The 23,607-nt window shown below is 44.8% G+C and overlaps 1 protein-coding gene and 4 non-coding genes across 5 annotated transcripts; all 5 read right to left on the reverse strand.

The window, feature by feature from the left end:
* Window positions 1-2,532: 2,532 nt before the first annotated feature.
* Window positions 2,533-2,605, reverse strand: TRNAA-AGC (transfer RNA alanine (anticodon AGC)). The gene has a single exon. It is a non-coding gene; the product is annotated as a tRNA-Ala (tRNA).
* A 175-nt stretch (window positions 2,606-2,780) lies between these two features.
* Window positions 2,781-2,853, reverse strand: TRNAA-AGC (transfer RNA alanine (anticodon AGC)). Its single transcript has one exon. It is a non-coding gene; the product is annotated as a tRNA-Ala (tRNA).
* A 1,376-nt stretch (window positions 2,854-4,229) lies between these two features.
* Window positions 4,230-12,849, reverse strand: LOC149341043 (uncharacterized). The gene is made up of 5 exons (XM_089551223.1): window positions 12,766-12,849; window positions 11,534-11,703; window positions 6,973-7,031; window positions 5,686-5,757; window positions 4,230-4,366 (listed from the first exon to the last, which is right to left on the reverse strand). Exons 1-5 carry the CDS (start codon window positions 12,847-12,849, stop codon window positions 4,230-4,232), a joined length of 522 nt encoding a protein of 173 aa, XP_089407349.1.
* Window positions 12,850-21,365: 8,516 nt separating this feature from the next.
* TRNAA-AGC (transfer RNA alanine (anticodon AGC)) lies at window positions 21,366-21,438 on the reverse strand. The gene has a single exon. It is a non-coding gene; the product is annotated as a tRNA-Ala (tRNA).
* Window positions 21,439-21,610: 172 nt separating this feature from the next.
* TRNAA-AGC (transfer RNA alanine (anticodon AGC)) lies at window positions 21,611-21,683 on the reverse strand. The gene has a single exon. It is a non-coding gene; the product is annotated as a tRNA-Ala (tRNA).
* Window positions 21,684-23,607: the final 1,924 nt, after the last annotated feature.

Raw genomic sequence — 23,607 nt, forward strand, 5'->3', positions numbered from 1 at the left:
GAAGATATGTTGGCAAAAATAAACACTAAGAATATGAACTCAATGCGAAAATTTCCGTCTGTATAAGGCTTTAGGCGCACAACATGCACATCTACGGGGCATGAAAAACGCCGCTGTGACCACATCGGCGGCAACCTCCCAGACAACTTCCCCGATCCGACTAAGAATTTTGTAGGGCAGAACTAGTGGCGCAAAAACTGTTAACTCAGTCCGCGGCAGCGAATGAGTGCCCAGACACATACAATTGTATTCCGTGGGCCATCGGCGCAGACTGAAGCGTAGGGCGTCTGGGCGCTGGTCTTCCATGATCTCTAGCTTAGCAGATCGTCGGGCTTCCTCAGCACGCTGAAGCTAAGCGCTGACGTCGATTTTGTCTTCATCGGGGGCATTTGGTAGCGTGGCGTCGAGCGTGGTAGTTACAGCCCTGGCGTGGACGACCGGAAAGGCATCATGTGGGTGGTCTACAGTATTAAAACTTCTTGTTGGGCGAGTTGGTAGTTCATATTGAATTAGAAATATTATAGCGCAAACAAAGACACGGACAAAAAAGAGAGGAAACACACACACGAGCGCTAACTGTCAACTGAATTTATTCGGTGAAAGCCACACCTTTTTATAGGCCGAAGGATCGTGAGAAAAAAAAATGACAAAAAACAAAACAAGGGTTGAGTCAGAGCCGTCCACTGGAGTTCCAAGGTGTTCCACTGGAGTGGTTTATTCCATTCCCCTGTCTTGTGGAAAGTTTTATGTAGGCCAAACGGGACGTTGTGTCAACGACCGTCTAGGGGAGCACGCCCTAAATTTGGAAAATAAAAGCGATAAATACAAGCATCTTGTTGCACATGTAAGTAAGTGTGGAGCATGCGTGGCCCGGTTTGAGGAGACAAAGGTTCTTGGCAAAAGTAAAGACAGGACAGCACGGATAAGCCTAGAAGCCTACCACATACATAAACTTCGCAGCGAGTGCATCAGCGAACCTTCCTTATCTCTGTTCCAGGCTGAGATTGACTATTTTAATGCAGCTACTTAGATGGAAGATAAACCGAAGTGTGATGCCCTTGTCTACCCGCGCATGCGCTCGCGATTTGACGGCTCTGACTCAACCCTTGTTTTGTTTTTTGTCATTTTTTTTCTCACGATCCTTCGGCCTATAAAAAGGTGTGGCTTTCACCGAATAAATTCAGTTGACAGTTAGCGCTCGTGTGTGTGTTTCCTCTCTTTTTTGTCCGTGTCTTTGTTTGCGCTATAATATTTCTAATTCAATATGGTCTACAGTACTGCGGTATTTTAGGCGAAGACTATGTAGAGAAGGACGACATCCAAGATTGAGCTCCGGGTCGACATACATGGCAAGCACGTCGACGGTGGTCGTGTTCAAACGCTCCCTGATAAGTGGCACCTGAGGGAAGAGAGGGAATTATGGAAAGCGTATGGGGCGTGTTTCAAGAATGAGCTAAGGACTTGAAATTTAGTGGTCACATTCCGGTTGAGGGTTGCTTGCAGTACCTTGATCTCTGCATCAGCTTTAATCATCGTTAAGCCTGTTGGACACATTTCCCTCGCTCTACGTGATGGGAATTCTCAGCTATAATTCGGCCGAATCGAAAAGAGTCAAGAGAGGGATAGCTTTTAACTATCTAAGAGCCGCCCTTCAGAAATTTTGTAAACACAAGATCAAACTGAGATTTCAACAACAGGCTCTTCGCCTGCGCAGCGCTGGCTTTCAACACAGCAGTCACTCATCCGTTGCTGAGAGCCATGTTAAAGAGGTGCATGAACACAAGAAAGCATGCTGCAGCAGCGATGGACCTCAGAGACGTAATGTGTCAATTCCCTATGTGCACAACCAGGCGCATCGCCTCAAGAAGGTGGCGCGAAAGTACGACGTTCGTGTTGCTTTGCGGTACCGCCAAAAATTTCAAGTATTTGCCGCATGCTCGACAACTCTGACGTACGCACAGCCTGCGGATCAAGCACGCTACGCGGTTTGTGAAGTGCAACTTTGGAGTCGTATAGCTTATCCCCCTCCCTTGTGCCAAGTGCTACATAGGCCAGACGGGCAAGTGCTTGAAAGAAACATTGCGGAAGCAAGGACAACTGTCGCAGCACTGATAGCACGTGGCGATTTGGCGGCCCATTGCCGCAAGGGCAGAACGAAGAAATAAGGAAAAAAAGAAGCTCAAGTTTCCGCACCTCTCTTTAACAGCACTCGAGTATTGAAGCGACTCGGTAGAGTAGGTAGAGAGATAGTTGAAGCTTCTTTAATGAGAAAGGAGAAGGCAAATGCGTGAGCATCCTTCAATTGCTCTCATGACAAAATAAATAGCTCACGTGGCAAACATCACACACTAAAGCGTGTTATGAACACTGGTTTTGTTTTTCCTGTGTACCGGCGATTTCAAATTTCCGAGTTTCTAGAGCATGCGTGAATGCGCATCATTCACCTACATGTGAAAGTAGGTGAAAATTTCTCTTTTCCGCGACTAAAAATACAGAGAAATGTGGATGACAGTGAGAAAACAAAACTTTCTGTGGAGGTGCTGGGTATCGATCCCAGTACCTCTCGCATGCTAAGCGAGCGCTCTACCATCTGAGCTACACCCCCGGCGGAGGAGGGACATCAACGATGCCGCGCTAAGAGAGTGTGAGACCGCATGGATGCTGCAATAGAATAAGCGCCGTAAACTGGCTGTGAACTGGTTCAGCTCGTCAGTGTTCTCTCTTCCTCGACTACAAAGACAAGAGAAATCTTGTGGATTGTGAGAAAACAAAAGGTTCTATGGAGGTGCTGGGTATCGATCCCAGTACCTCTCGCATGCTAAGCGAGCGCTCTACCATCTGAGCTACACCCCCGACGGAGGAGGACATCAACGATGCCGCGCTAAGAGAGTGTGAGACCGCGTGGATGCTGCAATAGAATAAGCGCCGTAAACTGGCTGTGAACCGGTTCTGCTCGTCAGTGTTCTCTTCCTCGAAGAAAAAGGAAATCTTGTGGACTGTGTGTGTGCGCGTGCGTTTGTGTGTGCATGTGTGTGTGTGTGCGTGTGTGCGTGTGTGCGTGCGTGTGTGCGTGTGTGTGTGTGTGCGTGCGTGCGTGCGTGTGTGCGTGTGCGTGTGCGTGTGCGTGTGCGTGTGTGTGTGTGTGTGTGTGTGTGTGTGTGTGTGTGTGTGTGTGTGTGTGTGTGTGTGTGTGTGTGTGTGTGTGTGTGTGTGTGTGTGTGTGTGTGTGTGTGTGTGTGTGTGTGTGTGTGTGTTGTTCCGGAACAAAGGTGCGGCAAAATTCAATTCAAAGGCGCCACGGGGAAAAGATGCGTGCTAAAAATGTAAACTCAATTCCGCTAAAACATACTTGTCGCATAGCGTCGTTGAGGTCCTGTGGATCTTTTTGTACTCCAGCGTAAAGCGTAAAAAAAGATTTCCAACGTTTCTGCCCCTGGAGGAAAACAACTAATAACAACAATTAGCCGCCGCTATGGCTCAATGGTGATGGCACTCGGCTGCTGATCACAAAGACGTGGATGCGATCCCGGCCGCAGCGGTCGAATTTCGATGGAGGCTAAATTCTAGAGTCCCGTGTACTGTGCGATGTCAGTGCACGTTGAAGAAACCCAGGTGGTCGAGGTTTCCTTAGCTCTTCACTGCGGCGTCCCTTAGAGCCTGTGTTACTTTGGGACGTTAAACTCCACAAACCATGAACAAAACGACAACTGCGCATAAGTGCATGCTTTGTTAGGAGCAACTATATCAAGTATGATTGATCTCAGTTATTGGCTTGCATTGTCGTAGTGTACCGTGCATAGGCACCTCCCCTGACCGGAGTTCTTGCAGCGCCACTTTCACGCGAAGATCTTCAAACCAGATCCAAGTATTGTGTTCTCGTGTATGCGACCGACGGTTGCCATGCCGGGGTCAGGGTAATAGACGCAGTCTGAGAGTGCTCCTAATATTGCGCTGTTTCTTTATGTTATTCAGGGAGGTTGGACTGCTGATTTACCAGCCGGAGATCTACTTTCTGCCAGTGACAACCAACAATAGTTGTATGACGTACACAGTAATGATGTGCCTGCATGTTCAACATTGCAAGCAAACAAGTCACACCGCTTCGTAGTTTCGAAAAAAAGCGACAATGGTTTTTAATATGACATAAATCCGAAAAATAAACACCATTTGTACGCAGCTTGTCTTCAATAATGCCCCATTCAGACGCTCTGTGAGTTCCAAATGTCGAGTCAGGGCGAGACCTTCCTTCGCGTTGGCTCCAGGGGGCAAGGCTCGGGGCACACTTGTTCGCGCAAGGCCTTGGCATTCTCACATCCTGTGCTTGTGTCAAATATCTTGAGGGCGACTTCGCCGCTCTTTGTGACGACTGCAAAAAGCAAAAGTAGGAAACAGGAAAAGAACAGCCGCACGAATTAAAAAATAAGTGCTGACTTTCTTTTGTTTTATATCTATTTCAACTGCCTGAGTTCCTGTGGCATGTAACTGCCGAGCATGACCTGCTGTGTACGGCTTGGAAAGGGGCGAGATTCCAAAATCCCCTTAGGATGCTCTGAATAACCCGATATGTTCGGAATAATTCCTATGCCTTTAGTTCCTGTGGCATGCACCATAGCCTCACAGCCTGAGTAGCAGCCTCTACACCGAAAGATGTAATAGCTTAGTGAAAAAAGAGGCAAATAAGGGGAAAAGGGCGTGGGAGGGGGTGGGGTGGAGGCAAAACGGCCCGAGCAGTGGGGCATACGTACCCAAGCAATCCTGGACAAAACCATTATTCGACGGGAAAGAGTCTAAGAATGCATTTTCTCATGCATTATAAGATTTCACTATAACAGTCAATATATCTGAAGATCTCCTTTCGACCGGCTTGCATTCGTTTGGTATTAATGTTTTGGCTATCGTCAAAAACATTATTTTCATCTCAATCTTACCTACCAGATCCTAGCGATGGGAAAATTTGAAAAGAAAGATTTTTCTACGCACCGAAACAGTGGATCATTACTTTCAGTATTTCCACAACAGTACCTCACAATATTTCAATATTCGAGATTTTTGTCTACGAATGATGGACTTGGGCCGGTCGGACTCGTACACATATATCTCATGGTTTGTATTTTTTTCCTTTTGGTCAGACACAGATCGAAAGCAAACAAGGAAACACTTCTCTTTGCTTTCCATCGATGGAACCGCAGGAACGCACGGCCTACAAATTCATCAATAGAGATATAGATACGAGTTATACGCGAATGTGAGCTCAGAGCCATTTATCTGGAACTCTAATGTCTTACGAGCCTTCTGATTGGCATGAATGCTCGCTTGCTGTATGAAAGTACAAGTGTGTGTAGTCATCGTAAACTAACTACTATTGATATCATTATTTTTTCTTACGTATTAAATTTTCATACCTTTAAGAGTGAATTAATTTCGTGCCCTTGCTTTGCATCGCATTCTCGTATATCTGCAGCCGCCGCTCTGCACATGTCCAACATTTTCGGAGAAAAATTTGGAATATTGAAAAATTGTAAAATTGTTTTTTGGCTTATTCAAAATCTGTTCTGAGCTAAAATTATATATTTGCAAACTTTAAACACTAATCTCACAGTAGCGATGACTTAGTCTTGCTTTTGAGTATCCCTTCAGCATTTAGACTTGTGTGCTTAAAATTTCTTTTAATTATGCATTGCTTACCTTGTTTGAAGAAGTAGGCTTTTCCATTGTAAGCCGGAAGACGTTGATAAAGATCCACATGCATTACTGTGACTAAAGGAAATCAAAGGAAAAATTTTCCAAAAAGTTTGATTCCAGCAGCACTTCAGAATACCACTTATTCATAGCGATTTCACGAAGATATTTTGAAATATGCCGGGGAGTTTTTTTTTCCGAAATCAAGAATTTCTAAGCAGTTCACTTCTCGGGTTTAGTTGACCGTCTGCAACATTGTACTTTTTTCGCTGAACGTCACCATCATGGCACGTTTAGGTTACCTTTAGGGATATTTAAGTGTGTTTGTTTGAGTTGATATTTGTCGCAAATCTGTCCCTTATAAGTATAAGTTCTATCGCAAGGACGCATCTTCGGCGACAGAAGGAGTAGGCACGCTGTGAGATTTTAACGCGAGAGCCGAAAAACCAAAAGCATCCCCTTCCCGTTGGGTTCATTAGTCATGAAGGCAAGCGAGCCAGAGCAACGAGCCTTGAATGGAATCTTAGCACTTCACTTCGGTCTGACAGCGAGAGATGGCTTTCCGCACATTTTGCGCTAGCGAGTTCAGTCTCGATTACAAACAAACAAAAATAAATATGCACAGGCACTGCTTTCCAATATTAAAACTCCCGCTAAAACGTTTACTCTTCAATCCGTTTTCACGAAAATAAAGCGTTGACGTAAACACTCAGATATATAGCAAAGCACCCAACTCTACAACCAGGTCGTTGTCAGCCGTCACGACAATATTGGTGAAGGGCTTTAGAAATATTTGACCGGGTAGGCCCTGGAGATCTCGACAGATATACGCGTATTTGGCTGTCTGATTACTGAACTTTCGGCACTCTGCCTTAAAGCTGTAATGTTTATTCTCATGTCTTAGGTGACTGTGACCATTGATAATCATGTCTTTTGCAAACGCTACTTTTCAGTACCCATTACACATTCACTGCCCTTGTGCCCATGCATGGCACTTCAGGCAAAGTTAATTAACTAATTAATCGCTGTATGAGCTGGTACTCAAGTTTCCATTTTTCTCTGTGTTTTTCGTTATAAGTCTCTCTTTAGGCGTTTAAACCTACGTATGAATGTTTTGTTAACACTTTTGGTCGACAAAGGGGCAATTCAAAGTGCGCAGTTAAATAATAACTTTTAGAGGAGGCTATAAACGCGCACATTTATAAACTTTTTTATTACCAGCAGATATTTCTGGCTAAATTTATTGTTACAGAACACAGTACCAAAAAGTTTCCTGGGATATTATTAATTTACCTTGGCTGGTCAATTTGGTGTAGTCATGTTCTGGCACATATTCTGATTTCACATCATACCTGTGGGAGTAAAAATGAGCAGTTATGAGTTTTGAGGAGACCACTGCCTTCAGAAGCAAGCGGAGGTTAGGTAAGGTTAGGTTTCAATAGGTTAGGTAGGGTCACTTTGGATCAAGCAATTAAATAGGAAAAAGCGGGGTAATTGCTTCACTCCAAGTGGGTGCCTGAAGCATGACGCTAAGCAGTGGTCACAAATGGAAAGGAGAAATTAATATAAATATTATTCTCCTCTCTTTTCAGCTCCTTCGCTCCCTCCATCAGTGAGTTCCACATGTTGCAACCTCATGCAATTTTTTCATGGCTACAGGAATGTTTCGCGGTATACGTGCACACTATTGTACCTCTGCTTGCTGCACCCACAGTTTCAAAAGTATAAGCAGCCCTGCAGGCACGCTTAAGATAAGTTTTCGTCTACGTGAAACGCAGCCCATTCCTATTATCTCCCGGGGATCCCGATGTATAAAGTCCCTCCTTCAGATAGCACAAGCACAACGTTAGTACCCTCTTGCTTTATCTGCATTCGCAGCGACATGAATGACAGACTTTGATATTTGTCCAGTTTCTGTAGTGTATTGATGACGTGTAGGTTCTGTGTGGCCTACCTCGATTATGTAGCTCATGTGGTTGCTTGAAGCGTGCGGTAATAAGCGTGAAAAGCCAGCTATCAGGCTCTCGAAAATGCATAAAACAAGCTGCAAAGGGTGTGATGTGTAAGCACGTCTCAAAGCTAGCACAGACTCGAAAAGGGTATAGTGAACACTTGGACGTTGACTGCAATGCATACACAAGCCGCCGCTGTGTGTCAGTGGTTATGTTGATTGACTGCTAATCTGAGAGACGCGGTTTCGATCCCGCCGCGGCGTTCTCATTTCGTAGGATGTAAAGTGATACAGGCCCGTGTACTGTGCGATGTCACTGCACGTTAGAATTCCCCAGGTGGTCGAAATTATCCGGAGCCCTCCACTGCGGCGTCTCTCATAGCCTGAGTCGCTGTGGGACTTTAAACCCCATGAACATAAATGCAGCATGCAGCGTCCGCCCGAAGGTGGGATAAAGTGCTCGGAGAGGTTTGTGCAAGTAAATACGATGTCTACGACGATTAGCATGCCCTCAAATGAGGATAATAGCGCTTTCTTTTTCTTTTTTTTTTTTTGCCTACCTCGCCGTTGCTGCGGCTCGCTTTTACCGCAGCGGTAAGAAAATACAAAAAGAACAGACGGCGAAAATTGAATGTTTTTTTTTCGTGGACATCTTCCACATGAATTTAATTTTTTTTTTTTTTGGCTAAAAAAGCAAGAATGCGATACGCGGGAAAATGCAACGCACGAAAAAAGGCTTCGCGTTGTCAGGTAAAGGCACGGCACGATTGAGACAGGACGAAAGAAGAAGACAGACGCAGAGGAACTCTTACTTCCCACCTGTTGTCTTCCAATTTATTTCGACCTTTCCCGCCGTCAGTGGGCCAAGGCTTGCGTGTTTGCCGCATTGCGCGCACCGAACTCTGGGAGAACGTTCGGCTTTTCTCCTGTCTCAGTCGCGCTGTCATTTCACCTTATGACCATGCACCGACTTGTTCAAGAAATTACCCCTTCACGTTATTTGGGGTAAGAATTTTAACAAAAGTACTACGATGTATCATATGAACGTAGTCATTATATATGTTCAAAAACTTGCAGTAGCTTTTCTGGTTTATATTGTGATAACGCAGGCATTGTGAATGCAAAAAAATATAAGCACTAACATAGCTTGCTTTCCAATCATGCTACACTTTTATAGGAGAGGACAATCTTGGTACTTTTTTTGACAAGAAATTAAATAACATCGATACAGATTACCATATCACACATTCAATATCAGAACATCATATCACTACAACAGAGGAAAATGTATACGTTTCAGTAATTCACGAGCTTTAAGGTACGTCTTCACGCAAGTAAGCGGAGTGAGCTGCTTCACCCTACTACTCTTTGTGGGTAATATTTCAGGCAGCGTTAGATAGCCAGTCTGACAGTGGACCTTTATTGGTCGCGCTCCTGGTCAACAGTGGTAACCGCAGCGCTGGGCCGACATAAAGAGATGGTATAACGTGTTTTCTATGTTTTTATGGACATCCTTCCTGTCCGCATCAAGACTACTTTCAGCAGAAAAAAAAAAGCATTCATTTCCAAAGTAACCTACATGCCTATACTAGAGCATTCCATACAATATAAATACAAACGCGTGTCGATGCATCAGAGGTATTAAATTTAAATCCAAGAGTGCAGCTGACATTTCCAGAACACTGAGTTTGCGCAATGTATGCGCAATTATTCGGGGCATACTAAGTGCACGCAGTTAATTGGAAAAATTGCTTAGTGTTTAATTAAACACACAAAACCAAACCACTATCCCGCTCACCTCCCGCACTGACATATGCGACACCAATAGAATTCGTTTAACATAAAGTTGCACAATCGGTTCCCACGATGCGCCGAATCTTCTGCGGAACCAACGCGATGATTGCTTCACCAGCACCAGTGACTAAATCATAGTTCATAATCCACGTCGTCAACTCGACCGGCGAGAAAGTGTACACAGGTAGTGGTGCTCGTCGAACTCCTGGGTACCCCACTGCACTCTTCGCCATATCGAAGGTCATAAACGCAAAAGCAAACACCACAGCAACTATCGCTGCACAGATATTACGAACACGTCAAGAACCACGCCGCCAAAGAGCCCGGTGCCGCAAAACCGGCAATATCGTCAGTTAAATAATTCCCCAAGTTATGAGTTTCTTACGGCTGCCGCTGTAGATTTCATGGTAGAATGCATGGCTATACGGTTAAACCAAAGCTATAACAGCTTTCGCACTCGAATGCGTACATCAGTCAAATCACGTAAAAAGAGATATTTTACGTCATAGCCCTAATGAACAAAGGCAAGCTGATCTGGGTAAAGAATTCGGCACAAACTTCTAAAAAAACTGCTGAACACTTCGTTTCCGCGACCGGTTCCTATTTGGAGCCAACGAAAACAAATTTCTTAACAATGAACCATGACGCAGTCAGCAAAAGTTACTGGTGTAACGCTGGCATTGCAACCTCCAATAGGAACCCCCTCACGTAATCACCATGGATAATCTGACATGCTTCGCTGTGGGGGCCACGTAGAGAGGGCGCTAAATGAATATGCTTATGCCGCGTTTTCCGCCACACTGCTACGCCGCCACCCAACAGCCTTTAAAAATTACCCCTTTTAAAAATAAAGTGCAGAGGCTTCGCTCCACAGATCGAGACCATCGCGGTTTGTCAGCAGCGCTCCGCCTTTCGACGTGGAGAGCTTGATCCTCACGATGCCTTAATCAGAGGCCAAGACCATCAATCAATCAATGGCTTCGGAGTCTCGGTATCGCTTGACAATCTGGTGGTAATCAGCGGTACTCCGCCATGACTAGTCAAGTGAGCTCAAGCTTATCCATTCTCATTACTTGGTGATGATGAATGCAAGACACCAGTGCAGTCCTTTTTTCCTTTCTTTCCTCGTTCAAGAATTCAGGGGTCCCGAAAGCAGTGAACGAGTGGACGAAATCAGAAATTATCGCCAAGAATCAAGTAACTAGAACCAGGCTAACCACTGGAGGCGCTATCATTCTTGGGGATGAAACTGAAATACGCTTTACAACTAAAGCTTACAAATAATAAAAGCATGCCGCTCGTTTTACTAGCGGCCCCGTTCAACGGGCACGTGGTAAAAATTAGAGTGGACACTTATGATCTGCCTTAAGGGTACGCAGCGATAGCGTTAATGCGTTAGTGGCCATATATGCGGAAGCGGGCGAAATGGGTGACGGAACAAACGCGAGTTAACGACATCCTATTCGAATACAGCAGTAAGAAATGTGCTTGAGCAGGGCATGTAATGCGAAGGCAAGATAACCGCTGGTCATTAAGGGTAACTGAGTGGATTCCAAGAGAGGGCAAACGTACAAGGGGGAGGCGGAAAGTTAGGTGGGCGGATGAGATTAAGAAGTTTGCGGGGATACGGTAACCGCAACGGGCAAAGGACAGGGATAATTGGAGAGACATATGAGAGGTCTTTGCCCTGCAGTGGGCATAGTAAGCCTGATGATGATGATGATGCCGAATTGATCATTCTCGACTCTGCTTTCGCATATCCCTGGGAGTCCAAATATGACATTTTCTGAGTGGTGCAGTTGTTAAGCGATGCGCTACGGCCCTGCGACGGCAGTTGTTGCCGCCGGCGGGGATTGTGCAAACCGGGTTGCTCTTCCCAAGCGACGTCTCGAGACCAGTCGTTAAATGCCGCCTGCCTCGGTGGTCAGTTTGCTCACAACCTGGTGGGCGGGCAGTGATGACGCCACAGGGTCATGTGACCAAGGTGGCCCGCATAGGTTGTTGCTTCTCCGGGGTTTTTTCCCTCGCATCACCGACAACGAACACGACACCGGATTTTCTGCAGAACGGAAGCGTTAACTCTGTCGCGTAAAAAACACAAACACTCACCTGGTCTTTCCTTGGCTTCCAGGCTTTGAATATGAAACATCACAGGAGGCCTGGTTGTCCGGCAAACCTACGCCGCTGCAATGGAGGGTGAGGTCAAATGCCGACGGGTCTTCGAAAGTGGAGGCGTTGCGGAAGCATTGGTACAGCTTAAGCGGCTTCTCGTGCACTCGCTGCCCGTGGTATCAAATAATGTAGAGCATGTACGGAGAGAAAAAAAAGAAACAAAAAGCTATTAAAACGAGGGAAGGGAGCTACACAAGCGAAGTGAAAAATTATAAAGAAAGCGTGGTATTCTAGAAAGAGCTGAAAATAAATCGCGATAAAATAAAGGGACTATATCCTAGTCATTATTCCCTACATAAATCCTCGAAATCGTCTCTGCATTGAAGGCCTATAGATGCTGGTGTACAAAGACTGGTTAACATCGGCAGTAACCAGTCGAGGAAACAGTAGACCCTCGAGTCTGCTTCTCCAGGCCTTGTATCGGCACCCTATTCACAATAAAATCATTCCTCGACAACGAGCCGTTTACCTATGCTTCAGAACACTATGAGGACCATGTCCGTTGGCGCTGTGCAAATGTCGGTCATCGCAATTAGACATTCTTTTCCAACATCACAGTAATTGCAAAGTTATTGCGCAAAATCAAATTATTTTGCCTGCAGAGTCTTTAAAGACGAAAATAGTTGGTTTTGGTTTCGTTTTATGGGGTTTAACGCCTCAAAGCAACTGAGGCTATGAGAGACGCAGTAGTGAAGGGCTCCGGAAATTTCGACCACCTGGGGTTCTTTAACGTGCACTGACATCGCACAGTACACGGGCCTCTAGAATTTCGCCTTCATCGAAATTCAGCTGCCGCGGCCGGGATCGAACCCGCGTCTTGCGGGTCAGCAGCCGACCGCCGTAACCACTGAGCCACCGCGGTGGGCACGAAAATAGTATATTGTCAGACTCCAAAAGATCAAATATTCTAAGCTGCTTCTATATTTGTTCTTTCCTTATTCTCAGGCCTAAAAGCTTTATAACTGCGCCTTTGGCACTGGCCAGACCCTACGATATTGCATTCTCTGCGTTTCATCAGAACCTTTGTCGCGATCAAGGCTAGAAAATAGTTCGATTCATAGAGCCTGACGAAATATACACTCTTCATTCACACAAACACGCACGCAAAGGCATTCGTAGTGTTTTTGTCCCGTCAAAGAGATAGTGCTTGTCGGGCAAGTGTCACGTACCTTGAAGAGGTCCTCCATGGGTGTTCCGTATGCTCCCGGCACTGCCAAGCACACAAACAAGGCTGCAAAAGTACTCGGATGCATAACTGCGCGAGGTATGAAGCCAAAGTCGCTGTGGAACAAGGGTGATGCCCATTTTAAGGGGGTTGTAGGCTACCTGCCGTTACGGCCACTGCCCCTCTCCCCATTTTTTTGTCTCTGAACTTTTACTTCTCCTCATGCCAGTCCATGTGACTCAGCAGCTACAAAAGCACATACGAGTGCGGTGCGTGTATTGACCCGATGGTTGGCCAATGACAAAAGAGCACCTTTTTTTTTTCGATCTTCTTGACGGTTCCATTGCGAACTGCGCACTACCCTGTGCTGTCGTGCAGGCAGTTAAACCGTACAGTTACCGAATTTTTTTTTTCAGACTAGAAGTGAATGATCCGGCGGCTAACGGATCTTTAAATAAACGCTGGAAACAATCTAGGAGCCAGTTCGACAGCAGGCAAACAATCTGAATGAGGGCTACGCATTCTATCCTCCCTCTAGTTTTCCCTTCTTAAATGCCACATATAAATATATAAAAAAAACCTTATGTGTTCATAAGAGCGAGCATTCTTCAGCTTTCGTTACGTATATTTTCGTTGAAACTCTGCGGCACCACTTGTTCATAGTGGAGTCCTTACCGGCTTCCCGACATACGCCATCAGGGGAATCTGTTCGCAGATGACAGGATTTTATCCCGCAACCTTTGTCTCTGCACACTAACGCGCCACCAAGCAGGGAAAACTTGTAGGCCTCGTGTGATTTACCGTTATATGAAGATACCCAAATAGAAGCACAACATTAAAATTAAGACATTCTACCAGCTCCAAAAGAATAATGAAGAAACGTTGAATTACGGAATAACTTAATTTTGAGTAAATCAGGCCACATAGAAATGAACGTGGCATAAAAAGTACTCGGAACACCGGATAAGTATAGGAGAAAACCACAAAGGCGGGGTTTTCAAATTGGTTTCTGCGTCCTGCTTTTGTGGGTTGCGCGAGCATCTACCATGGTCTGTGCCTCACTTCTAGGACTCTACTTGAAGATGGGTGTGACCAGACACTGTACCTATTTTCTTAAACTCATTTCAGAGCGGTAGCTCTTCTTAGCCCGTTTATTTTTGATTAATCAAACCTAACCTCCAGTTTGTTTCCGCAGGCAGTATTCGCTCAGACACTGAGAAATCCTCATTTGTCATCCCGCAGGTTCCCAGGGAGAGCATAGTAGGTTCGTCAAAAGGACAGTAGCATAGTCACCGCTGGCTGCTTGCAAATAATAGATCTCAGAAATTAAATTTTGTGTGGTGGGCATCAGTATGCTGCATATTTTAACAAAGACGGAAAGATTTGCCTGCAACAGGACATTGAATAAATGTGTACCTCTGTAACCTATTCTAAATAATAGTATAGAAGCAGACAGCTTGAAGCACATTTACGGCTCGAAAGTTCGAAGAAAAAGTTCACATTTAGTTTTCAACGTCTCAGGAGTATATAGCTTAGTGGTCTGTTTGAACATGAGTCATAAAATCAACTTTTTCTGCGGCAAAGCACCCAAGCTTGTGAAATAAATTGATCAGAATAACATGGCGAATTCTATGGGCCGCTAAAGCACTGCAGGCACCAACATTCCGCAGCCGTCTTTACGCGCATATGGTGCCGCCGTTATGGACAGCACTCAAGAAGCTACGCCAGGAGAGTAGTCAGAGGCGAACGGTTACCAGATCGCCAAATCCCGCGGAAGATATCCTTTCTAGGTTCAAGGCGCGGAGCTGTGCAGAACGCCAGGTCGAACCAAAGGACATGAAAAAAAATGCGGGCCAGTCAGCTTCGGTTTCGTCCTGCGGATGCAGCGTCGTTCGACTGCTGCCTTGAACTATTTTAGAGCAGGCGATTAGGGAAGTGGGGACGGCATCAGGTGTTGAGGGATAATTACTACCATTTCGCCGCCCATAAAAGAATTAGAAGTGCGAAATTTTAAGTTTTCTTATATTTTTTTAAAGATCAAGCTGTTAACGACGACTATTCGAGTCCGCCCGACTATCGAGCTAACAGCGAGCGCACCGCGAACTACAAAGGCTGCTCGTCAGTTGACTGGCAGCTTCTGATGTGTCTTCGCGGAGCAGTCTGCTATGAAAGCTTCAACTTGAAACATCACGATCCTAATTTGTGCGATCCCAAAGGCTCCAAAATTACTTCTTTTTCATTGCCATCCCCGACGCCGCATGCGATTGAGAAGCCAGCAGTTTTACGTGCCATCCGCTTTAATGGAACGACCTTCTGGGTGTTTCTTTTGTTCCGCCGAATAGGGAAAAGATGACTTCCGCCAGCATCCAAACGTTGCAGTTTCATTTCGTCTTGATTTTTGCATACGCTGTAATATCAACTTTAATGACACTGAGAATGGAAAGGTCCGGGGGGGGGGGTTCAGTACTCTAGTATGGCGACGTTACGGACATTTCTGTGGACCACCCAAATGGACTCAAATTTCTTTTCAAATATAACGTAAAACTCGCCCTTGTTTGTCAATGCTGTGAAGTAATAAACGAGAGATAAGGCGGAAATCGCTGTCTAGCGTTTCAAAACAACCTTCGTGAAAGAGGACCGATAGACGGCTGACGCGCGCTTCGAAAATATTTTAAAGCTGGTGACATCGATGATGCAGGCTATTGTACAAAGATAAATTATAAAAGTGGAAGCGCAAAATCTGCCGTTAGCACTGCAAGTAAGCAAGGCTCGGCAGTTGGCATGCTAAGTAGAAGAAAAAAACTAAAAAAATCTAGTCATCACTTTCGTTTGTTTTTTGACAGATTAATTTGCACCCTTCGTGATATACCATGTCCAACATTCTCGGAAAGGAATATTGAAAATCGAACATTTCTAAGATACTGTTATGGAAATATTAACCCAATAGGGCTCAAGAAAAATCTAACACAGGAATTTTCTTCATTTTTAGCCCATAATGCTCCCCTATAAAGAAAAACAGATTGCTTAAGTTTTGTTACGATTGCTTCATTCTTTCCGAAGTTACACAGGTGTATTTTGTATAGTACGCTGAGTCTACCCCATAGCACATGTTACTGTGCTCCACTCCTACTTGGTGGCGTGATTTTTGTTAATGTGTCCATGATTTTTACGCCCCGCCGCGGTGGCTCAGTGGTTACGGCGGTCGGCTGCTGACCCGCAAGACGCGGGTTCGATCCCGGCCGCGGCAGCTGAATTTCTTGAAGGCGAAATTCTAGAGGCCCGTGTGCTGTGCGATGTCAGTGCACGTTAAAGAGCCCCAGGTGGTCGAAATTTCCGGAGCCCTTCACTACGGCGTCTCTCATAGCCTCAGTCGCTTTGGGACGTTAAACCCCAATAAACCAAACTAAACCATGATTTTTACGCAGGTTGATATAAAACTTCTTTGAGGCCCTCATGAGTGTTTTTTGGCTGTACTGGCACCACAGTTACTCTCTTTTGCGTGGGAAGCTTTGTCCATTTCAAAGAAGCATCACACACGATTTACCCATAGTGTCTGCGAACCTGTGCTTGCTGTAATGACGAGTAACGCTCTTACCAAAGCAAAAATAGTCAGCAGGCTCGTCTCTTGAAATCTGGTAGATTGTTCAGGCGTTCAGAATTGCAAAGCGGATCTTTCGTGTCAACAGCCACTCCCTCTTTTTGTCCCTGATGCCGATGTAGTAGCAGTTGACCGCTTGATCCGGAAACTTGACACCTGCCATACCACTGCTGTCCAAGGAAACAAGTTTTGGCTTACAAAAGTCCTGATTTTCGTGCGCTCTAGGCAACCACTGCTTTACAAAACATGTAGGTTCAATGCTATAATTTCAGGCCATACTGACCGCACTGCTGTCGTTAGATAAAAGCACGTAAAATGCACTATTCAGCAAGAACCATTTTTCCCTGGCCGCTTCTGTTTCGTTGCTTTCCTTGGGCTAAACCTAGTTCCTAAACCCGTTTTGGTGAACGGTTCCTGAAGCCTGAAATTCCTCCCTGTGGAGCGTTATCAGAATATATTGACTGGTAAAAAAAATGCCAAAAAGGATGAAATGGCCACTAACCACTGAAATTACCGAAATCAACGACAGGACAATGCGTGCTTACAAAAGTTTCTATTCAAAACTCAAGGACTTTCCACATTAGGTGTGAAATGCATAACAGTAACCGTCTGCTCTGCAGCACATCCAGTTCTTATAACCAAAATCTTATTACAAATTTTGTTATTTTATTTTATTATAATTTATTATTTTATTATAATGTTATTATACCAATTAAAATCACGCCATCGTCATATTCAGGATAGCTAGCGACAAGTACAGAGGTCTCTTAGGCATCGCTGAGCAGATATCATCATCATCATCAGCCTGACTACGCCCACTGCAGGGCAAAGGCCTCTCCCATGTCTCTCTAATTAATCCTGTCCTTCCCCAGTGGCGGCCACTGTACTCCCGCAAATTTCTTATTCTCATCCGCCCACCTAACTTTCTGCCACCCCCTGATACGCTTCCCTTCTCTTGGAATCCACTCCGTTACTTTTAAGGACCAGTGGTTATCTTGTCTTCGCAATACATGCCCTGCCCAAGCCCGCTTCTTCCTCTTGATTTCAACTAGGATATCATTAACGCGCGTTTGTTCTCTCACCCACTCCGCACGCTTCCAATCTCTTAACGTTACACCTATCATTTTTGTTGCCATAGACAAAGTGGGATTTTTTTCCAAAGAATTGCAAGGAACCATAAAATCTATTAGCTGGAATAAATAGGCGCCGCAATTTTGCACAGAGGAAGACGCAGCGTACTATAGAAAGTACAGCAGCATATAATTCATCATAGCGCAAAAAAGACAAAGGTGCGGTACATTCAAAGCATCCATTATTTACTTTCATCTTTCCAGCTACTCTGTACTTCAAAACTAGCGTACTATGTACATAAACATGGCCACGAGAAAATTATAAGGCAATGACTACCGGCGCAGTTCATGGGAAACCAATATCCTGAAGTTTCACCATGGAAAGATGACATACTGAGAAGAGAAAATGTGCTTTCTTAGTTAACGGACGTCGGCTGATCCCCTGGTGACAAAAGCATGACCTACTTGAAAAGAAAAATTCAATCTTTCGTGCTGAAGTCATAAAAATTTAACTGTACTTTTAAAAGTATACTGGGCGCTAATGGGTTAAATGTAATGGTTCATTTTCTGTTATGTAGCAAAATCTTTCGTTTAAACTGTTTGCATCGATTACACCGAACAGTTAATCCTGCCATATAAAACCAATGGGAAACGCTTTTGACGATAGAAAAAACGTGAATAGAAAAAAAATCCAAAGCTACCGTCGGGTGATCTGCAGATGTATTGATTGTTATAGTGAAATCTGACATCATATGAAAAAAAATCCTTTTATCAACCGTTTCCCGCTCAAAAATGCTTTTGTCTAGAATTGCTGGATGTGTTTATCAGTTGCGTTCTGCTGTTATAGTAGAACATGGGTAACAGTAATATTCATAGAAACAGTAATCCAGTATTACTGTAATACTGTAATAGTGGGTAGAGATCGTCCTTTGTATGCACAAGTGGAAAGCGCTGTTTCTTCGCAGCCCTTAAGCGTGCCAATCGTGCTCTCTTTTGTTTGCAATTCCTGGATGTACGGTGTGTAATATATGTAAGACAGCTCTTTTAAACTTGTTTTTGTTCATTTTCTATTCGACTCGCATCATATGCCCGTCCTTCTGAGCAATTCCTGCGACAGCAGGTCATACGCGGCAATAACGTAGTGTAAAAAGAATCAAAATCAAATGGAATTTGAATGAAATCACCGTATCAATCCACTCCTGTTTAAATGATCAATAAAGCACCACATCACCATGAACGCAAGCTGGAATAAGACACACTGATACAGAAAAAGTCGTCTACAAAGCGATTCACGGATGAAACGTGGCTGTTAGTAGTGCCGTCTGATATGATAGCTAACAAACAGCCTTTCGCTTCGTAATTACATATGGTCTTCAGTCCAGCCAAATCATATTTTCAAAAGCATAGGTTCGGCGCTTGATAAGGACTATCTTTGTCATGATCTGCAAGCGTTTCACTGAGCCGGGAGGCCCTACTCTACCCATGCGCTTTGTGCATTGCTGGCACCAGAGAACTCATGCTATAACACTGAGCGGCTTATTTATTTTTGTCGTTAGCGTGCAAAAATCCCTGTAACAGTGATCCTAAAATGAATTTTCACTCCAGAACTCCGAAAACAAGTTCTGAATGTGCCGGTGAAGAGCTCGCAACGGAGGAAACACCAGGCCACAGAATGCCCTTGGACTAATTTTTGGCGCCGCAATAGCGGGGAGTCAGTTCTCGGCGAGGGTCTGTGCGTTTCTTCTCCAGTTCCTGCCTCCTTTTTCGCTAGTTTTTCTCAGTCCAATATGCACGAACTCGCCCAGCAGTTCACGCTTCTCAAATAATCTTTTTCTGTTCTGGGAATTCGTTTTACAGTTTTTAAGCGATTTTTTGCTTTTCCAGTTATTATCTGTTTTTCTATCAGGAGTTGCACCACTTCAGTTTGTGTGTGTGTGTGGTGCCTGCATCATTTTGAACAGGTTATATGATGCCTTAGTAGTAGTTTCTTAAAAATATTGTCCAGGTATATAAATCAATTTTATCTCATGCTCATATCTATTACCCCCCCCCCCCCCCCCAGCCCACCCTGTTGAAGAAACAAATATACTCCGTGCGTCAGTGTGCCTTTATTATCCTTGTGGAGTTGGTTAACCTCTTCTTTTTCATGGCGTATTACTTTTTCTGCATCCGCCTTTAGCAGTGCGTTCCACGAGGAATACCTGTTTGCTCGCATCGGTTTTCCAGTAGGCTGCTTAGGCCATGATCGCGATATCAAACCCCGGCATTTGCGGCTGCATTTCCTGCTGCCATAAAAACAAAGTAAATGCATCACTAGCCGGAATAAATACCTGCACGAGTGGAGAGTAGAGTGCGACATTCGCTGCAAAGCTCTCGAGATGAAAGGAAAAAACTATTCTTAAAAAAAAAGGCGAAAAAATATGAGGCCGAACGTCGAGGAACTCAGCCCACCTGCGAGTACTTGCGTAGCTTCCACTTCCCCACAAGGCTCAGAGCCGAAGAGAGTGGGGGAGGGGGCGTCCACTTCCCCCTTATGGCAGTGGCGACTGGCTATTACATCCGGAACTGCAGATAGCCTACCATGTGTTAAAAACGGCATCATGCTTGTTCCACAACGACTGCGCCTTCATCGTTAGCGTAAAATGCATTCAGTTACTTTCGCCCCTCTGTGCGTGTCCCTGGTACTGCCAATAGCGTACGGGACGCTACTGGAGGACCAATTCTAGGTAGGTGACGCAACTGCCTACCGGCAGGGACAACCACCAGTCCGATTTGCCAGACAGCCATTATCCATTTGAGACGCCAGAAATGCAATGAATGTCTGTGCGTGCGGTTTTGTGCGAATGGAAAGCCCACCTCTACGCAGATTGCAGTAGTATGAAAGTTTCTTAGCCTTGATTGCGGCAAGAATTGTTTTGAAACTAACAGAACACGATGCCGTGGAGTTTTAACGAGCGCCAAAGATGCAATGATAAAGGGTCTGAGTAGGAGGGTAATGGCTATAGTACAAATATAAAAACAAGTCCCTGGTTTTTCTTTATCGATGTTGTAATTTTGTTCACCTTTTTAAAGTTGCGGTAGAAAAACCGTTCTTTTGCTATTTTGTTTAGTAATCTTAGTAAATTATACCGTACAGTCGCGGGTAAAAAAGATTAGCACACATGACGGAACACGGAACACTGTGACGAAGGCAAAGCTTGCGGGATGAAGCATGCCACGCGGTTTGTGAAGTGCAACATTGGAGTCGTATAGCTTATCCAACTGTCTTGTGGCAAGTGCTACATAGGCCAGACGGGCAAGTGCGCAAACGAAGCAGCGGACAACTGTCGCAGAACTGATAGCAGGTGGTGATTTGGCGGCCCGCAAGGGCAGAACAAAGAAAGAAGGAGAAAACAAAAGCTCAAGTTTCCGCACCTCTTTTTAACAGCACTCGAGTACTGAAGCGGCTAGGCAAACATGTGGAGAGGTATTTGAGGATCCTTTAATGAAAAGCAAGAAACAAGTGCGTGGCGCCCAGTAAATTGCATCTTCGAAAAACGTAGCGCGAAACACAAGACACAGGTAAGGTGAAGACAGGACACAAGCGCTCGTGTCCTGTCTTCACCTTACCTGTGTCTTGTGTTTCGCGCTACGTTTTTCGAAGATGCAATTGCTCCGACTAGCCCAGTTCAGCTTACTTGCCCAGTAAATTGCTCTCACGAGAAAAGAAATAGCTTGCGCGGCAAAAAGCACACACTTCGACGTGGCGTGAATTTTGCTTTTATTTTTCCTGTGTACCGGTGATTGCGTGCTATCGTAGAAGGAAAGAATTTTCGAGTTTCTCGAGCATGCGTGAATGCGCATTATTCGCCTACATGTGAAAGTAGGTCTAACTCTCTCTCCCTCGACTAAACAGAAAGAGAAATTTTGTGGGCTGTAAGAAAATAAAAGGTTTCGTGGAGGTGCTGGGTATCGATCCCAGTACCTCTCGCATGCTAAGCGAGCGCTCTACCATCTGAGCTACACCCCCGACGGAGGGAGACATCAATGATGTCGCATCATGAGTTGGAGACCGCGTGGATTCTGCAATAGAATAAACGCCGTAAACTTGCTGTGAACCGGTTTTGCTCGTCAGCGTTCTCTCTTCCTCCACTACAAAGACAAGAGAAATCTTGTAGACTGTGAGAAAACAAAATGTTCTGTGGAGGTGCTGGGTATCGATCCCAGTACCTCTCGCATGCTAAGCGAGCGCTCTACCATCTGAGCTACACCCCCGATGGAAGCGGACGTCAACGATCTCGCGCCATGAGAGTGTGAGACCGCGTGGATGCCGCTATCCAGGATGCGCCGTAAACGGGCAGAAAACCGGTTCTCCTGGTGCACCTTCTCTATTCAGCGACTGAAAAGAAAGGACAGAAATCTTATAGCTAATGAGAAACCAAAAACGTTTCGGGTAGGTATTAAGTGTCGACCCATCAACTATCTTATGCTAAGTGGGCGGTGTGGAATCGACGGAACTTTTCTAATGCTTCATGGAAATCCTCCAGAGTGAAGTAGATGTTTAATTCTCGACCAATTGCTCATTAGCATTTGCCCAAACGCAGCTGTACTTCTACGAAGTAAAGCTATACTGCTTTCACCATCTGCTACCTTCCTGGTTATCTCATTTGATGGAGCGACAGCATCGAATTGGAGGTGGTCCCGAATTTGAACCCAGGTTTGGGACGAATTTTTCTTTAATCAGGTCAGTGTGAATTAAAACAGGGTAGAGGAGAGTAACGCCGCTTCACAAGATAGTGCAACAATGGCAATGAAACTTCGATACGCTGCATAACTATTACAGCTGATCAGTCGATCTGAGAGTCTACCCTCTCACTGGGAGTGTTCCCTTAGCTCTTATAGGAAATTTTTTTGGCAGAGAAAAATAGAATGGTTCTTGTAGAGCTGATTTGGTCTCTCCTAGGGAGCAAGCACTATGCAACTGAACTGCATTTCCTTTGTAATTTGCATGTGTTTTCTTGTTTCTTCACATTTCTTTTTTCAAACGCGTTCACGATTCTGTAATGACGGCGCTTTCAAACCATCTGTAGATAAACAATCCTGCTGGGGGCTCCTATCCAATCAAAAGAGCCTCGGTTGGGAGATTAGTCTGCCGCTATATAATGGAAAAGGAATGAACAAGTATTCAAGAACGCGTGGACGCGGACGGATACAGGCTTTTGCTAGGATAGTGTTTACTGCATGTCGCACGCAATTTTAACGAAGGGCACAAGGCCGCGATGTACCCTTTCATTGTTTTTTGATAAGCGTTAGAAAAGGTTATGTAACAAGCTCTTATTTTGAAATTTCTTTCCTACAAGCTAACAGCCACGAAACCAAACAGATATCAAAACCTTCTCAACTGAGCACGTTACGCACGTCGCAGAGCTCAAAACAGGCAATATCGACATCATAAAGGCGAAGGGCAAACCTTACACTTACCATGTATTTTGAGGTCTATTTAAGATCCGTTTTCTCGAAAACAGCTGTAAATACCGCACGGCATTTGGTTTTCTTTCGGTCCCTGTTAATTTTCTTTTGTTAACTCCGTTATTTGGTATTGCCAAGCTGCTCAACAGCCTTACCGCACTTTTTCTTGATAAGACCTACTTACCTACCATGTGATCGGTCGCAGCTGCCATTGTGTTTGCTATTTCTGAGCTGGCCTGTTTTTTCTTTTAATCAGAGTTTTTCTGGTGAAGCAGTGTAGCACTTTTCAGAATTCTATGTGTCGCAGCCACCCTGCTTGAACAGCGGATTTTGGAATTCATGACTCATATCCCACCACCCTTTTCATATCACACCCTCCTCCCCTTCACGGCGGCTTATTCAATTAACGCAGCAAAGGCCCTATTTAACCCCCGCCAATAATGACCTGTTTGCCTAGACGAAGATAAGACTTCTTATTGAAACTTTTCCTATCTAACTGAGCATCCCTTCAGCCCATGTTCACTTAGAAAAGCAAATTTTCTTCAATTTCTTTTTCGGAAAGGATCTGCACTGCAACATCTGTTTAGTATAGACGAGCCTTGTAGTATTAGTGCCAATTTTTCCTTTGTTGGCTTGTCAAGTTCCTCTTATGTCCTCCTTAGAGCCATGCTCTTGGTCTCCCAATAGTATCCTATATATATTATGATATCACCGGATATATCACAGAACG

Source organism: Amblyomma mixtum, chromosome 6 (genome assembly GCF_055824585.1).
Source record: "Amblyomma mixtum isolate Tamu chromosome 6, ASM5582458v1, whole genome shotgun sequence".
Taxonomy (NCBI): Eukaryota; Metazoa; Arthropoda; class Arachnida; order Ixodida; family Ixodidae; genus Amblyomma; species Amblyomma mixtum.

Excerpts from the sequence above, each read along its gene's own strand:
- LOC149341043 (XM_089551223.1), bottom strand. The coding sequence starts at position 12,849 with ATGCATCCGAGTACTTTTGCAGCCTTGTTTGTGTGCTTGGCAGTGCCG. Across the intron at positions 11,704-12,765 it reads CCATGGAGGACCTCTTCAAG|CGAGTGCACGAGAAGCCGCT; the intron begins GTACGTGACACT and ends TACCACGGGCAG. Across the intron at positions 5,758-6,972 it reads CACCAAATTGACCAGCCAAG|TCACAGTAATGCATGTGGAT; the intron begins GTAAATTAATAA and ends GATTTCCTTTAG.